The sequence below is a fragment of the Amphiprion ocellaris genome, chromosome 8, assembly GCF_022539595.1.
Source record: "Amphiprion ocellaris isolate individual 3 ecotype Okinawa chromosome 8, ASM2253959v1, whole genome shotgun sequence".
NCBI classification, from domain to species: domain Eukaryota; kingdom Metazoa; phylum Chordata; class Actinopteri; family Pomacentridae; genus Amphiprion; species Amphiprion ocellaris.
Window position 1 is genome coordinate 24,420,760 of NC_072773.1, and position 16,425 is coordinate 24,437,184.

The 16,425-nt window shown below is 44.4% G+C and overlaps 2 protein-coding genes across 13 annotated transcripts in view; both read right to left on the minus strand.

Annotated features, from left to right (window-relative positions):
- Positions 1-838: 838 nt before the first annotated feature.
- On the minus strand, positions 839-13,220 carry brpf1 (bromodomain and PHD finger containing, 1). 5 transcript variants are annotated; one of them, XM_023299263.3, is made up of 16 exons: positions 12,986-13,220; positions 10,950-11,755; positions 10,459-10,648; positions 10,069-10,356; positions 9,311-9,828; positions 8,880-9,069; positions 8,659-8,790; positions 8,323-8,451; positions 6,874-7,243; positions 5,701-6,009; positions 5,299-5,577; positions 5,065-5,212; positions 4,685-4,818; positions 4,021-4,067; positions 3,771-3,925; positions 839-1,926 (listed from the first exon to the last, which is right to left on the minus strand). In XM_023299263.3, exons 2-16 carry the CDS (start codon positions 11,708-11,710, stop codon positions 1,743-1,745), a joined length of 3,834 nt encoding a protein of 1,277 aa, XP_023155031.2. In that variant the 5' UTR covers positions 11,711-11,755; positions 12,986-13,220; the 3' UTR covers positions 839-1,742. The 5 variants fall into 5 exon arrangements, with proteins under 5 accessions (XP_023155031.2, XP_023155025.2, XP_023155028.2 ...); XM_023299257.3 differs by having other exon boundaries at positions 4,021-4,136; XM_023299260.3 differs by lacking the exon at positions 12,986-13,220 and adding an exon at positions 12,546-12,564 and having other exon boundaries at positions 4,021-4,136.
- Positions 13,221-13,648: 428 nt separating this feature from the next.
- Positions 13,649-16,425, minus strand: part of LOC111588728 (serine/threonine-protein kinase WNK2) — a 44,625-nt gene continuing 41,848 nt past the window's right edge. For all 8 annotated transcript variants that reach the window (XM_055012610.1, XM_055012614.1, XM_055012613.1 and 5 more), the window contains one exon: positions 13,649-16,316. In XM_055012610.1, coding sequence (XP_054868585.1) covers positions 15,966-16,316 — 351 coding nt within the window. In that variant the 3' untranslated portion in view covers positions 13,649-15,965. The remainder of the gene's footprint in view (positions 16,317-16,425) is intronic.

The following is a 16,425-nucleotide window of genomic DNA, read 5'->3' on the forward strand; positions in this document are numbered from 1 at the left end:
GCATCATATAATGTCAGAAGGTGGAAATCCTGATTAATGGCTAAAATACATTAGTGATATCTTGTTTATTTTCTATGTAAGTCTCAACATTTTTGTTATTATATCATCTGCAATTATTATGGAGACATTCTTTTTTTTTTTAAATCAGGTACAATTAATGGGCAGCCTAATGACACAGTGCACAAGGCTTATTTGACACACTGTAAGAACATGACGTGTGTGTTGTCAAGGTTGTCTGACAAGTAGAACCAGTATACAGTGAGTCTTTGATTTACATACTATACTATACTGCCTAGAGCAGGGAACTTGCAGAACTAGTGTGAGGGATTTATGGTCAGTAATTGCAACTAATCTGATTAGGAGAGGAATGAATAATCAGTTTGGTAAACATACAGCATACAGTAAATCCATTCTTTTTCATGCCATTAACTCCCTCAGGTACAATAAAGGAAGCTTACGGGCTGAACAATGCTTTTATACATGCAATACTTAGACTGTTATAAGAGGAAGTGAACTTGAGCAGACAGACAAATGGGAACCCTGACACATTTACTTGACCCTTTGCATCGTCATCGGTTTCTAAATACACACAAACAACTTGGCTGGTCACACTTATTGATGGCAAATCTTTCCCCAACTGCTGTCAGACTGTATGAATCATTATCAGTGTCAGGGGGAGAAACTCTTGAGAAATGTTTATGACTCACCCTTTACTCGGAAAGCAGTAATGGGAGGGTCAGAAGATTCTGCTGAATGTAAAGCCAGCCTCCAGCAATAAAGCAGGAAATTAGGAGGAACATTGAAGGGGAACAAGAGTGAAGACAACACAAACCACAGGTTTAAAAAACTCAATTCTTTTTTATTAAAGTTCTATCTTTATGCAATCTGTATATATAAAAGATCTAAAGCCATCAGCCTGAGACTAAGACATTATTCATCGAGCAATGGCCTGTGTGACACGTACATATGTTAACAAAACCGTATAAACAGGTGATAAACAGACTGACAAATGAAAAAGCACGACACAATGATGTCTTGTGCAGCCAGAGTGATGAGACATAATCCAAACTGAAACAAGCTTGTGGATCTTGTTAATAAGGAGTCAACAGAATAAATTACAGTAACATCGGTTTGCCCATGATTCAGGCCGCAACAGTCTGTCTGTGCTGCTCTGACAAATGACTCGACACTAGCACCAGGCCTGTTTTTTTTCTTTCAGAGAGGTGACGGTGGCGTTCACAGCCATACCCGCAGTGTGCGCGTTCAATGTACACTGCATGCATTTCCCTGTTCACATGTAAGATAACACGCGTGACTGTATGTGTGAGAAAAAGACAGCGAACGGTTGAGTCGAGTGCGCACAATAGTGTAGTACTATGTTCATTTTCTGAAGCTGTAAACCATTATCTCAGTTGTTATTAAACACATATCGACCACATACAAGGAAAATTTTAATTCATGACTCTGAACATATTTTTTTTCCATCATTATTATCAATACCATTTTTTTTCCACTTCTCTTAAATACAATATTTTACATGTCGGATTAAATACGGCTTAGTGTGCCTGAGTGTGTGTGTCTTTGGGGCAAGGTAGTGGATGATTTCTTTCCCCCACTCTTTGCTACTGGCACTGTTTTCATGTAATCTATGATGTAGGGCTGGGCTCTCTAGAGAGAAACATAAACTCCACTACAACTGCAAGGACCAACACATAAGGTTTGTTTTGCGTGCACGTTTGATTTCAGTCACTGTCGCTGGTTTCGCTGCTGGGGTCTCCCTGCACTTTGCTGCGGTGCTGCATGGCACGGTGGTAGGCCACCTGCACTGACTTGCGGATGTTGGATTTCCTGCCCTCCAGCATCTTCTCCTTGTCCAGCTCCTGGTCCACACCGAGCGGCACCAGCTTAGAGCGTGGCAGCCACTGCCTGCACACAAACAAACACACGTGTTACTGTGTAATACTTGCAAGAGCAAAAATCAATGCCAGCCAGTAAATCCAGACCGAGTAAATACACTATACTGCCAAAATTATTCACTCACCCATCCAAATAATCTGAATCAGGTGTTCCAATCACTTCCATGGCCACAGGTGTATAAAATCAAGCACCTAGGCATGCAGACTGCTTTTACAAACATTTGTGAAAGAATGGGTCGCTCTCAGGAGCTCAGTGAATTCCAGCATGGAACTGTGATAGGATGCCACCTGTGCAACAAATCCAGTCGTGACATTTCCTCGCTCCTAAATATTCCACAGTCAACTGTCAGCTGTATTATAAGAAAGTGGAAGTGTGTGAGAACGACAGCAACTCAGCCACCAAGTGGTAGGCCACATAAACTGATGGAGTGGGGTCAGTGGATGCTGAGGTGCATAGTGCCAAGAGGTCGCCTACTTTCTGCAGAGTCAATCGCTACAGACCTTCAAACTTCATGTGGCCTTCAGATTAGCTCAAGAACAGTGCTTCAGCAGAGAGCTTCATGGAATGGGTTTCCATGGCCGAGCAGCTGCATCCAAGCCATACATCACCAAGTGCAATGCAAAGCGTGGGATGCAGTGGTGTAAAGTATGCCACTGGACTCTAGAGCAGTGGAGACGCCTTCTCTGGAGTGACGAATCGTGCTTCTCCCCATCTGGCAATCTGATGGACGAGTCTGGGTTTGGTGGTTGCCAGGAGAACCATACTTGTCAGACTGCATTGTGCCAAGTGTAAAGTTTGGTGGAGGGGGGATTATGGTGTGGGCTTGTTTTTCAGGAGCTGGGCTTGGCCCCTTAGTTCCAGTGAAAGGAACTCTGAATGCTTCAGCATATCAAGACATTTTGGACAATTCCATGCTCCCAACTTTGTGGGAACAGTTTGGAGCTGGCCCCTTCCTCTTCCAACATGACTGTGCACCAGTGCACAAAGCAAGGTCCATAAAGACATGGATGACAGAGTCTGGTGTGGATGAACTTGACTGGCCTGCACAGAGTCCTGACCTCAACCCGATAGAACACCTTTGGGATGAATTAGAGCGGAGACTGAGAGCCAGGCCTTCTGGTCCAACATCAGTGTGTGATCTCACAAATGTGCTTCTGGAAGAATGGTCAAAAATTCCCATAAACACACTCCTAAACCTTGTGGACAGCCTTCCCAGAAGAGTTGAAGCTGTTATAGCTGCAAAGGGTGGACTGACGTCATATTGAACCCTATGGATTAGGAATGCGATGTCACTTACGTTCATATGCGAGTCAAGGCAGGTGAGCAAATACTTTTGGAAATATAGTGTATCTTGCTAAGGTGCAATAAATATTTCTCTGAAAGCGTAATAAGCCCGCAGATTTTCTGTGGCAGATAAAGTTCCTGTTTCTTCAAATAATACTGAGCTCAGGTGATTTACAGGGTACAACCTGAAAGCAGGTGAACTTCCGAATGCCTTCAAACTGTCAGTATGTTTCTCACGGTATGTTTCCTTCAAACTTAAGAGACACTAAATGTAAGTGAACAGCACAGCATAAGATGACCTAAAATACGACGTGTTCTTTCCCCCGTTTTCTATTCTCTAAAACCACATTTGCCCTATTTCTACTAAGTGTTGTCGTCTTGTGTCTCAGTAAAAAGACTTGAGTTTGCTTTGAAGTATTGCCACAGAGTTACTTGTGTGCACACATCCAGTAATTTCATACAACTTTTTGCTTGCATCCTGTATTAGAAAAACGGAAAAAAACTGATGATCTGTGACATTAAAGTTTGCAAATACAAAAAGATGAGACAAAGAAACCCAAAGTACTAACCAAGTTCTCTTGTTGTCAAAGAAAAGAACCAGGAACAGGTGTTCTCTGGCCTCCTGGGTCATTTGCTCCCCCAGTTTCAGCACATCCAAAGGGGGGACAGGGATTGGGACGCCCCGGTGGAACACCCCCTCCCTGGGCATCTTTGGATCAATTATCTGCAGGCAAACAGTGGCATGAAGAAGATTAGACTTGCAGCCACAGGGGAGACCACCGTTCACTTGACTACTTGTGTTGTCCACTTGTGTCTCACCAGAGCAGGATATGAAGGATAGCCTCTGCACTTGGCCCACACCAGGTCTAGAGCGTCCAGAGAAGAATAGTCATCAGAGGTCATCCAGCACCCTGACCTGTCCCGACTGCGCACCACTGACAATAAGGAAACCAATCACCATTATGCAACCTTGCTTCTAGGTATTAAATGGGTACTGTGTACATAATCGCGTTCTAAGAATTTATTACAAACCACTTCCCTTTCGTTTGAAATATGTTAAATAACCAGAGTCATCAGCTGTTTCTGGGGAAACTAGGCTGCTGATGCAAGGTACAGTTCATTAAGTGCTAGGTCTTTAAAAACTGACCCCTTCATCTCTTTTTCTTTGAGCATGTTTCTTAATTCAACAGCTACAGTAACTGTGCCTGTGTCAGGTGGCTTCAACAGTTTACAGCAATGACGAGGATGGAAAATTAAAAATGACATATTTTCTGTGCACGAATGCTGCTTTTGAGCAATCAACTGCAAATAAATAGTTCTATCCTGCCCCTGCATTTAGATCCACTGCAAAATGATCTGGTTCTGTACCATCAAATGGCAGCATGAATATTCAAGTCGATCTGAGAAAACACTCACTGCTGACATAAATAGAAACAAGCTGCATGTGCATTGTGTGGGTTTCAGTGTGTGAAAATGTGCTTACAGTGTGAAACGCTCCGTGACCCTCCGACTGAGTAGGAATCATTTTCAGTCCCTGATGTTTCCTCGCTGCTGTCCTCCTGGAAGGCGGAGCGAGAGAACGACGCCTTCCCTCTGCCCTGCTTAGACGGGGTGGTGCTGCGAGAAAAAGCATACAACTCTACTAAGATACACATTTATTACAAGTGTTGACAGTTAAAACAAAAGATAGTTTGCTTGCTGAGCATGCTGGAACTAAACCACACCAAATAAAACCGTGTGGCAAAGGTGGAGCAACACCTGGTTTGTCACTTTTCACTTAGTATGTAGCCATTTGGTTCATTGGTAACAAAAAAAAATGTGTCAGAGGAATTTTTAGGAATAACTGACACATGCATTAATCACCTGGTTCTGTCAGAAGCTGCACTGCTGCTGCTGCTGGTTGTGGACTCAGAGTCTGAGCTGGAACGAGGGAGACGAGGCTCATTTCTGTACACTCGGAAGCTTTCTGTGACTGGCTGGTTTCCTGTGTCAAAGCCATTACTTGGCAAACCTGAGAGAAAGAGACGGAGATATGTCAGCGGATGCGTCACTGAAAAACTCCTCAGGAAAAGTTTGCTGTGCGCCGTCCGAGCGAACCTGGCAGCAGGTCGTCGTTGTCGCTGTCACTGTCGGAGCTGGAGCTGGTATGGGGGCTGCGAGGCCTCTTCCTCTGCCTACTTGCTGACAGCAAGGGCAGCTGCGGGGGTCCGATAGGGCTTTGGCTCACTCCTGCACCGACGTAACCAGCATCCCGGTTTTTAGGGGGACGTCCTGGCCTCTTAGGGGGTCCAGCCATTTTTTGGTTCTTCTTAGAGAAGAGGACGGATGTCCGACGGCCCACCTCTGGAGCCAGGGCAGATGAGGACACACTGAGATCTTGATGGAAAGAGAAGTTTATGTTAAAACACAAGCCAGAGTTTACTGTATCGCTGTCCTTTGATAGCTGATATCTTTCTCATGTGGCATATTAATGATATTGATGTATTTCCCTAGACTTACCCTTTCCACCAATCTCCTGACTGCTGCTCTCTCCTCCCTCATCGTGGTGTCCTGCAGACGATGAGTGATGGGGCAGGGAAGAGCCCCGGTCTCCTCCGCCCACAGACTCCCGGCCCCCCATGCCAGAGCCTCCCTCCCGCTGGTGTGCAAGCTTCCTCTTGATCACGCTGATCTCCTTTCTCAGAGCTTTGGCTCTGCGAGACTGACCAATGCTGTGCTTCCCCGAGCTCACCTCATCAAGGCGTGAATGCAGGTAATGCAGCTGCTCTTCCAGCGGTAGTCGCCGCCTGTTCTCTGGCAGGAGCAGGTCTGTGAAAGGCAGTTAAATATGTCAGAGACAAAACGATTAAATAATCATAAAGGCAGTCAAATATGACTGGAAACTATCAAATAGAGGGGTGCTGTTTTTTGCTTTGTGGACAAAATGTTTGGTAGATTAAACCTAATCTGTTGATTTAATTTTCTTTGTTTTTAAAACAAAGAAATAGTGAAGTAAGAAGCCAGCATTTACAACTGAGGAGTTGTGATGAGATTTGAGCCAAGCTGAGAACTGATTTACATGAATGTCAGGCGCCATCTGCTGTTCATTAGGCTTTACTGTAGCACAAATCTCTTGTCTCTACAAAAAGTTCTTATTGAGCCGTCTTATTTCATACACATACTGTTCCAGTGCTCACAATGTGTGACTAAGAATACATCAGAATTGACAGTGACATTTAATAAACAATAATAATAAACCAAAATATCAAAGTCCACAGAAGCTGGAACACTAGACTTCTGTATATCTGTACCAGCTTTCACTCTTTTACCATAATGTCAACTACAATTCATATTTGGCTTTATTATACACTTGTGCCATCCACTTCACCTCCAGTTTCTTAGCCACCCTAATTCTCTCTAGTGTTTCACTCACTGTTTAGTGTGGTGTAATAAAGCTTTTCATCATTTCATCCACCGTCCAGTCTGCCAAATGATCCTGACTTACCATTTTAGAACATATTGCATCGACTCCAAGTGCAAGCTATTAATTGGCTACAAAATGTGACCTAGAAGTTCTTTTAAAACATAATTCATGTGAAATATGTCACCCCTCATTTATCCCTCCACTGGCACTAAACGAGAATGTTCTGGCTGCCAACAATCTCCCAGTCAAAGTAAAAGGGGAACACTCACCATCTTCAGTGGAAGACAATGGCCGGTCTCTTTCTCTCTCCCTGTCTCGCTCCCGTTCTCTTTCTCTCTCTTGGTCCCGTTGGCTGTCTGGGCTTGGTTCTCGAGGCAGGTGCATACCGGTCTCATAGTCGAAACCAATCCGCTCAGCGTGGCGCCTGGCCGTTCTTATGACGGCCCCACCCATCTCTCTGAGCCGCAGGGCAGCGCGATAAAAAACCGTGTCCTTGGCGTTATATTTTAGGCAGTTGTTGACAATGAGACCAAAGTCAGCCTCGAAGGCCTCAAAAGTGAGGTAGCGATGGGACTCCAGCAAGTTCCACATCGTCTGAAAGTCCATTGGTGTGTCAATATGGTCCAGGTAGTCTGGCACCTGTAGGATAGAGCAGTAATCACACAGAGCTATGGCCTGCACCTTCTAATGTGTGTTTGTATGATACAGTGAATTTTTAGCAAGGAAGTTGTTGTGTGAAGAAGTTTTAAAGGGTATCATATAATGATGATCTATTCAACGACAGAAGACAAATACAGAATTTCTGAAGTAGCTACCACTATGAGAGAACATAACAACAAACACACCATGTACTACTTAGGGCTGTAGTGTCAAAACTGACTGATCGATTGGTCAGTCAATATGCTCTCATCCATCCAACTTATCATTGATCAGACATGGTAAACATGGTAAATCATCAAAAAACTGTTGGTTTATTTGTCAGTGTTATATCACTAAATAGTTCTACAAATGTGCAGATATAATATATAAACCACTTAATAAAGTATTTTTTTTTGTGTGCCACGACTCTTTTTTTCCTTTCACAGTGCTTGTGTGTGTTAAATAAAAATGTATGACATTCATACATTCTCATTACATTCTGCCATGTTGTGGATTGGATTCTAAGTAAATATACACTCTGAGTTATGATTAACACTGTTCTGCTCATCTAACAGATCATTTAACACAGTGAAAGGACAAAACCAAACTATAGACGGGTGATACAGCTGTGTCACATGCCATATTTTATCTTTAAAACCACCACTCTGGGGCGAGGATTTCTCATTTTCTTAAATGCTTGTTTCCTCAATTCCGCTTTCCACACCTCCTCCGCTGACATTGCAGGCAGGAGGAGATTAAGATGTGGAGTCGAGAGTATACACTCTGGAAAATTACATGATGGGGGTCTCTCTGCAAAATAGTGATGGGAGGAAACTTGTTTTTGCTGAGACGGAAACTTGCAATGACTAATTCCCAGCAAAAAAAATTCCAACTGATCAACTGTAGGTACAATTTCAGTCGACCAAAGTTTTCTTCAATTTACTACAGCCCTAGTAGTACTGGATGAAAATGGAAACAAAAACATTAACACACCAACATTCACAAAAACGATATCACTATGAAAAACAGGAAGTGAAATTGAATATGCAAACCTCTTGTGTGTGTTTGTTTGTATTTACCTCTGCCAGCGGCACAGGCTCAGTGAAAAAATTGTTAGTGTCTCTTTCCTGTAACTGTTCCAAAGTACTCCTCAACAGCACCAGGAAAGGAGTCAGCTGCATCTCCAGCGCCATCTGCTGCATTTTAATCTGAACACAGACACATTTTTCAACATGTAAACATTTTCACTGAACAACAGGAAGTGAGTATGTATACACAAATTCGACTCAGACTGACCTAAAGAAAGGAGATAAATACTAATCACCATTCTATACAGCTCACTGGAAAAACCTGGTGCTAAATTTAGGGATTTGATATCTGTTTGGGAACAGAACTCCATCGAATTTGCGTCTCACCGTTTCCCTCTTGAGTTTTTCCCTCTTGCGGATGAGCTCCACCAGTAACCTCGCTCTTTCCAGATCGTGTCTCAGTCTCTGCCACGCCTTTAGCTGCTCCTTTAAAGCAGACTGTTTCTCCTCACTGTCTCTCTGCAACACCAAAATGAACAAACCTATAAACATGCCAACACAGACACCAGGAAAGTCACAAATTTACAGCAAAATGCACAAAAATTTACCAAAGGAAGCTGCGATGAAGGCTGCGGTGGGAGCGGGTCAATGTGTCGCTGTGACTGAAGGTGGGTTTGAAGCCGACGGAGAAGAGGTACACCGTTGCGACTTTGCCTCTTCAGGGTCCAGTAGCTGTGAAGTCGTTGCATGAACTGGCTCTTCCTGGGTACCGTTAAGTTACTGGTGATTTTGCTCAGCCTGGAGAGAAGCAAACACTGTTTTAACTCTTTCATGTCATAAATGTGAAGATCTTTTCTTCCGTCATAGGGAATATCTTGCCTACTATGCTACCTATCCTACTCAGGCTACTATTGTACATAGTCACCCCACAGATTCCATTTTTGAGCCAGGAAAAATCCTGATTTTGGTTAACTTGCTGCAACCAGACAGACAACCAGGGAGGTTAACATCAGTTATTCAGTGCAGGTGAAGTGCCTACCTATGGGGAGGTATGCAGGGCACAGAAACCACTGGTGCAGCAGCTCTCCTCTCAGCTAAGATTTTCCTCGCTCTTTTCATCTTCAGCCTGGATTTGGCCTTCGCCCTCTTTGCTCGTTCGGAGCTCCAACCCTTGGAGTCATCATCGTGGCCGATGCTGGGCTCGTCGTCCTCCTCCAGCTCTCCATCGCTGTGAGACGACCCCATGCTGGCCCCACCTACTCCTCCTAAAGGCCGGGCTGATCCTGGGGGCGTGTGGATGTCACAGTATGCCGTCTTGCGGACGCTAAACGAGGTGCCGTTGGCCCCAGTCTCTCGGACGGGCTCCATTTTCATATAGAGGCCCGCCTGCTGGGCACAGGTGACGTGGAAGGCGGTGTAACAGTTGGCTTTGTGACACTGGATGCAGGCGCCGGAGCCACGCTGTTTGCAGATGTAGCAGGTGAGCTTCCAGCGGGCAGGAGGGATGTGCTCGATACTATCGATGGGCTCCAGGAAGACTGTGTTAGCGAAGCAGACCTGAGGAATGGCAGCAAAATTCATTTTACTACGATAATGTAAAAAGCTTTAACGAGACAGAAGACAGAGAGCTGCTAAATTGTACAACAACCATGAATATATTCATCTGGCTACGAATCTCTCTATAATATATGCATATGGTGCATCATTCTAACAGTCTTGGACAATACAGGGTGCATCAATATCTGCATGATAAAAGTAATTCTAATCAAACATGCATACAATGATGTATAGATTTACCTCTGGGATCCAGAGGGCGCACACTACGTGGGCCCAGCGTGCGTCGTCTGTCTGTTTGAAAGCGCCTCCCTTGTTCGGACACAGTGCACAGTCCACAGCCCTGCTCGGTGACTGCAGGCAGCGACGACATAACCACTGGCCCTCTGGGATGTACGGGACACCATAGCACTCCTGGTGTACCGCCAGGTTACACATGTCGCAAAACAGGATCACATTGCTGTTTTGACACTCCCCGTCGTTACAGATGCAACAGACAGCATCTTCATCGATTAAGGTGCTGGGGTCAGCCTGAGACAAAGGAGCACGAGAACACATCAGGGTTGGATGCAATCTGTGCATGTTTCAGGGGTTAAATATTATCTGAGCACTGAAGCATCCCAGTTCATGTACCTTGTTGTGGCTCTCAAAGTAGGACTCCTTCTCTAAGCGGTCCATTAAGTACTCAAAGACCTCCTGAGGGATGGGTGTCACGCCGTCACGCCGCCGCTTGTCATTCATGATGTCAAGCCAGATGTAGTCCTCCTCGTCGATGTCATACTCAACCTCCTCATCCAGCTCCTCCACAGACTTATCAATGTACCTGAAGACCAGAATTAAAGAGAAGAATAAAATGTGTATATATTTTTACATGCAGACGATGGAACAAATAGAAAGGATAGGCACCAACTTCAACTTTCTGTACAAAGAGGAAATAATGAGAGAATAGGATGAGGAATCTGAGGTGGTTTCCTGACGTGGTCAACAGTGAGCCATAAAATTGCAAACAAACTGTGTGAATTATTCTACCAGGGTCTGTAAAAGCCTGTCGTGTACTTATCAATAATCCTGCCACTAAGTATTCTACCTGCCTGTGAAATCAGATAATACTTCTCATTGCAGACCTGTAGTACGATGATGGCCGAGGAGGAGCATCAGGTCTTTCTTGGTCCAGTTCTCTGAACACGGCCTCAGGGAGCTTGACTGCAGGACCAGACTGAGCACTGTGATGATGAGACGAACCGTCCTTCTTCTTCTCTTTACTCTTATGCTTCCCAGACTTTGGAGTGGCTTTGCCCCCGTTTGAAGATGGGATATCCGAGCGGTCCTTGCCACTACCGCCTACCTCGCTACCCCCAGCGCCTCCATCACTACCGTTACACACCCCTCCACCACTACTGCCAGTTCCAGACGGTGGAGCATCCTCTGCATCACTGTCCTCCTCTGACACCACGTCAATGTTCTCAAAGATGCTGATGCGGTGAATGCGCCCTTGTATCTCCAGCTCCACCATGCGCTGCGCCTGGGCGTAAGTCATGGTCTCTCTCCCCGGAGAGTGAGAGCGCTCTGACCGGTTGGGGCTACCAGGTGTGTTCCCCCCATGACCCGGTCCTCCTCCTCCTGCTGCTCCTCCTCCCCCGTTGCCTCCTCCGTCATCTGTATCCCCTGAACCGGCCAGTGAGGCGCGAGGAGGGCGTCCCTTCCTCTTCTTCTGGGGCACAGCCTGCGCAGGAGTTGGGTTGTCGTGGTCATAGTGGTAAAGGTGGTACTCAATGCCGCTGTAGCTCTTGTAGACCTTCCGGCAAGTCTCCACGGGGCACTCATAAGGGGGCTTTGTGGCCCGCAGATTGTGACAGAATGTCTTGACATCAAAGTCCAGCCCCATTGTGCCAACAGCCACTGCTGGGACAGATGGTGTTCAGGTTTACATCTGAAACAGGGGAACAAACAGGAGGACCATGATTTAATTGCAATGTTGTGCCTTCAAAGTACAGCAGATTAGTCACACATTAGGTATTGTTAATGAAGTGATGCACAGACCAGTCTAGACGAGTCGTGCCTGCACGTTGTGCACCTGTTATGGTGTAGTCACGTGACCGTGCCCCCCCACTCCCAGGAGCGAACATATTGTTGTGTTCTGTTTCCCAGTAACAGGTGCAATTTAGGTCAACATTTCTGTTTATGATCCCACAGTCGTGTCAGCCTGTCTCGCATTGAAACAAACGGCTAAGCAGCTGACTGTAAATTCAAGTTCGTTTGGAGCCTTCAGACCAATCAGGCGAGACCAGTTGTGCAGGGAGCACATTTTAGCTAGCTTGAAAGGCCCCCCCAACACAACCACAGAACTAAATGCATTTTAATCCAGCTAACGTTAGCGGTAGCAGTTGCCCCAAACAATGAAACATTCCGGGCTGCTGTTAGCCAGCAAGCTAACAGGGGATAGCAAATAAGAGCAGCCAGTCACTTTCCAAAGAGCATAGCTAAAGAGAGCAGCTACAAGACATGAAATAAGCTTACTAACTAGCTAACCGTAGCGTCCGTTATTTATCCATCTTTACCGTCGTCCAGTGCTTCATTCAGCTCAGTAACGTTTAATTCACAAAGCTGCATCCCCACAGCAAACGTTAGCTCCGACAGAGACAGATGTAAACCTCACAGGGCTCTTCGGTTCAGCCAGTTAGCAAGGAATAAGACAGACGAGAGAGTCTGAAGTTACATACACTGTAGTCTGACTGGAACTAAAATGACCATTCAGCAGCAGCGTTTCCCTCCACAATGACCTCACCCTGTGAATCCCAGATACGGTGTGGCTTAATGACAGTTTAACGTCTGATTTCATGAGGTTACCATACAGCAGCAGCGTGTGTGAGGCTTAATCACACCGAGGTCCATCAACCACTTAGCTGCTAAAAATATCTGAAATGTGTTTGCGGTATGAGGAAAATAGCCAGACATGCTGATTTTGCATCAGGGCTCTACCTAACGTCACTTCATGTTTCCAGGTTACACTGGGCTAAACTGAATTACTGTCCCTACCGTAAAATTGCGCCTAGAATTAGCTTTCATTTGGCAAAATGTGACCCAATTCTGCACCAAACGAGCCCTTTTTAACCGTTTAACGCTAACACTATAGACCTGGACCAACGTTATAAACACTTACTACTCCACGTTCCTCAAGACTGCGTGCGTCGGGAAGCTCACGGCAGCTCAGACGGGTTGTAGATCGATTTTTAATTCATTAGACAATCCCAGATGAGGTCCCAAGAAGCGTAGGTACAGTGAAATGTTTTTGTGAAACGATATACTATCCCGATCATTTCATTGTGTTGGGAATAATTCAGGAACTCGCTTGAACAAAAGGGGCAACCATTGCTGTAGCGCTACGCCGCCGTGGACGCGGGTCGACACATTCGCCACACAAAGCAGGACCTACTTCTCCACTAAAATAGAGCCCGCGGAAACATTTTAGAAGAGATTTCATGATCGTATAAATTCTATTTATTCACAGGGCCTGCTGACTGTTTTATGTTGCTTTTAAATATTTTCCCACAGGTTTCGTGTTGAATGTTGCGAATCTGTGGATTCGTCTCAAAGATAGAGCTCTGGCCCACTTCAACAGCAGGCTTTCAAATCAGTCTAGAAACACTTATAGTATGTTTTAAAAAATAACCCCTCCACATTAAGAATTTATTAACTCATCTTATAGTCGTTATTCTGTTTTAATTATTGTTTTAACTACTTTAGTTTGAGACAAATCCTAATTTTTTTTTAATGTGATAGAATCAATGTATTCCAATGGAAATAACAACAATGAGACATACCATCAAGCACAAAATAATATTTATTTCTCTCTCAACATACAGTCTGTGATAAGAGTGCAGCAGGATAGGGTGGGGTAATGCAGTGGGACATAGAGCAGGCAAAAGCAATCCCACACAGTTTGAATACAAGCCTTTGACAATCAGAGCATATTCACCAGGGGGCAATGTTGTCCAGAGAGAAGACAGACTAGCATAGGAAAAGAAGTCAGCACTCCTCCTTCTCCTCCTCCTCCTCCTCCTCCTCCTCGCGCTTTAGATCTCTAGTTTGAGCACTGCATCCAAATGAATATGCCAGCTATAGTTGTTCCCTCCTCTGCTCTCCATGTGTTAGCAGCGAGGGAGGTGGAACAAAACATACCAGATACAAGTGACAGAGAACAGAAATCTCTTACTACTGGAAGTATTTCACCAAAGCAGAAGACTCTGCATAATATCCTATAAAAGTCCAATTCAAACCGAATTGATGGAATAATATACATCAAAGCAACCCCTCCTCCACCGCCACCCCTCAACAGTCAAACAAACAAAATGTACAAATACAAACCACAAGAAAACTGTACAGTTCACAGCTTGGCAGGATTGGGGTGCTGAAATCTTTCAAATGGGTTGTGGACATGTGAGGTTTCTAACCATAGTAGCTGTATTGTTTATCTTTGCTTCGTGGAACATGAAAAGTTGGCCATGCTTGTCAGTGATAAAAAAGTACAGGCGGGTGAAACCCATTATATACAGTGTAGGAACTCTAACATAGAATAAAGGGAGACCATATGTTGTGCAAATCTCCCACATCAAGTATCATTTAAATTTTGCAATATATTATTGAAAAGAAAATGAAAAAAAGGCTGTCTTTAAAAACGACCTGTGAAATCAAGACATCAAAATTTTAACAAGGCAATAACACTGCTTTGTGAGCATTTCGTTTGTTAATTTAATTTGAGGACTCTTGCTTTGAAGAACCATCTTATGTGAGCAGAATGCTTGACTATACAGTGGAATCACCTTGACAAAATAGCAGCATTCAAAAAAAAAAAAAAAAAAAAAAAGTCAAGCTTTACACATCGAATAAGTTAAAACGTCAGCCTGAACTGGTGATTGCACAGAACATTTTACATACAGTGTATGCTGAGTACGAGCCAAGTTGAAAGAACATTTAGCAATAGTGAATTCAGAGTTTGCTGGGTGGTTTGTAACATTTATACTTTTCCTGGTAATTACTGTCTGGTGCTTTGTGATTTGTAACTTTGTTCAACTTCTCAGCTTGCTCCTGTTACACACATCAGAGATAAGGCTTGTGGCAAGGCCACGATCAAAGCTTTGTGGAGGGGTTGAATTGCACTTTTGAGCCTCAAGCCTTCACCTATTAATTGCTACATTCTGATCAGAACACTACCAGAGGCATATACTGTAGAAAGAGCTATGTACAGTATTTATGGCTCTGGACACTGCCTTTCCTCTAAGCACAAGGCTACAACACTAACAGCTCTCATGCTGTGCTACGCATCCGTTGTCCTATCAAAAAGAGGCCGTGTCCAGCTGAACCATTTGACCTGAATGAGTGGATTTTGGCTGCTGGCGTTTTTTTTTTCCTTCCCTCATCAGTCGTACATTAACCATTTGTTTCTGCAAGGCATCGGTACATCTCACCACTATGGCATTCCATCTGTCACAGGGGTGGAAAGTAAACAAGAGTTAAAACAGGATTTAAATAAGACTATATACTGTGTTAATAGTGCAGTACTACAAGGGCATTCATATGTAAACCAAAAAACAAAGTTGTCTGCAATGCATTTTTAAAAAAATGACTGCACTCAAGCTACCGTCAAATAAAATAACTTGGATGCAGACATGCTTTGTTTAAAAAAAATAATAAAATCAATGTTCAAGGCACTACATTCCTTCAAACATTTTCATCATAAATACTGTCCAGTTACTGCGTCTCAAGCCACTGGTATTTGGATTCCAATGTAGTGTTTAGAAAGTATATGCAAAACAGAAAGGCAAAAGCAATGTGAAAACTGCTGTAATGAAGAATAAAGTGAAATATGTTTTTTGTGACCGCAGATAAAATGTCTCGTATGGCTGTTAAGACCAAAGCCAAAAAGCGTTAGGCATTCAGACATACTCACTTAACATGTACTGTATAGTATACGCTCATACGTACACACACACAATTTACTACAGATATATGCAGTGTATAAAGGATATCAACACTTGCGTCATGTTATTTACAAGACCAGACTATATACATGTGTGGCTCTGATGAACAGAGCAGAGTTGGACTGTCCTGCACGCACACACTAACGAACTTCACTTAGCAGATCAGGTAGTCCTCCTGGTTTTTGAACAGGGGCCGTTCTCGGGGTTGTGCATGACCAGAGGGTAGGCTTGAATCCCTGGGTTTGCCACTGTAGCATAGGGCATCATTCGCGCAGCACCAAGCAAGCCTACTGGAACCGCAGACCCTACAGGACTAGGCATGCCAGTCCACTGCTGGGCATAAAGAGGACCAGGAACCATTCCACCATAGGAGCCTACTGGCAGAAGGTAACCAGGAGAGAGCATTGTGGAGGACTTTGGAGCTAGAGATGCAGGCATACCAGGGCCTAAAGCAGCAGTCAGGGGGCATGAAAGTGGCAGCTGGAACTTGCTGGGACCAACATGGCATTTCATCTGGAACAGAAGGGAGCCGTTGTACCAAATAGTGCATAGACTGACTCATATTTAAAAATGTCACACTAAAGTATGACCTGAACACTGATCATAAATCCCCTCCGTCACT

Excerpts from the sequence above, each read along its gene's own strand:
- brpf1 (XM_023299257.3), bottom strand. The coding sequence starts at position 11,710 with ATGGGGCTGGACTTTGATGTCAAGACATTCTGTCACAATCTGCGGGCC. Across the intron at positions 9,829-10,068 it reads GCGCCCTCTGGATCCCAGAG|GTCTGCTTCGCTAACACAGT; the intron begins GTAAATCTATAC and ends GCCATTCCTCAG. Across the intron at positions 6,010-6,873 it reads ATTGTCTTCCACTGAAGATG|ACCTGCTCCTGCCAGAGAAC; the intron begins GTGAGTGTTCCC and ends TGCCTTTCACAG.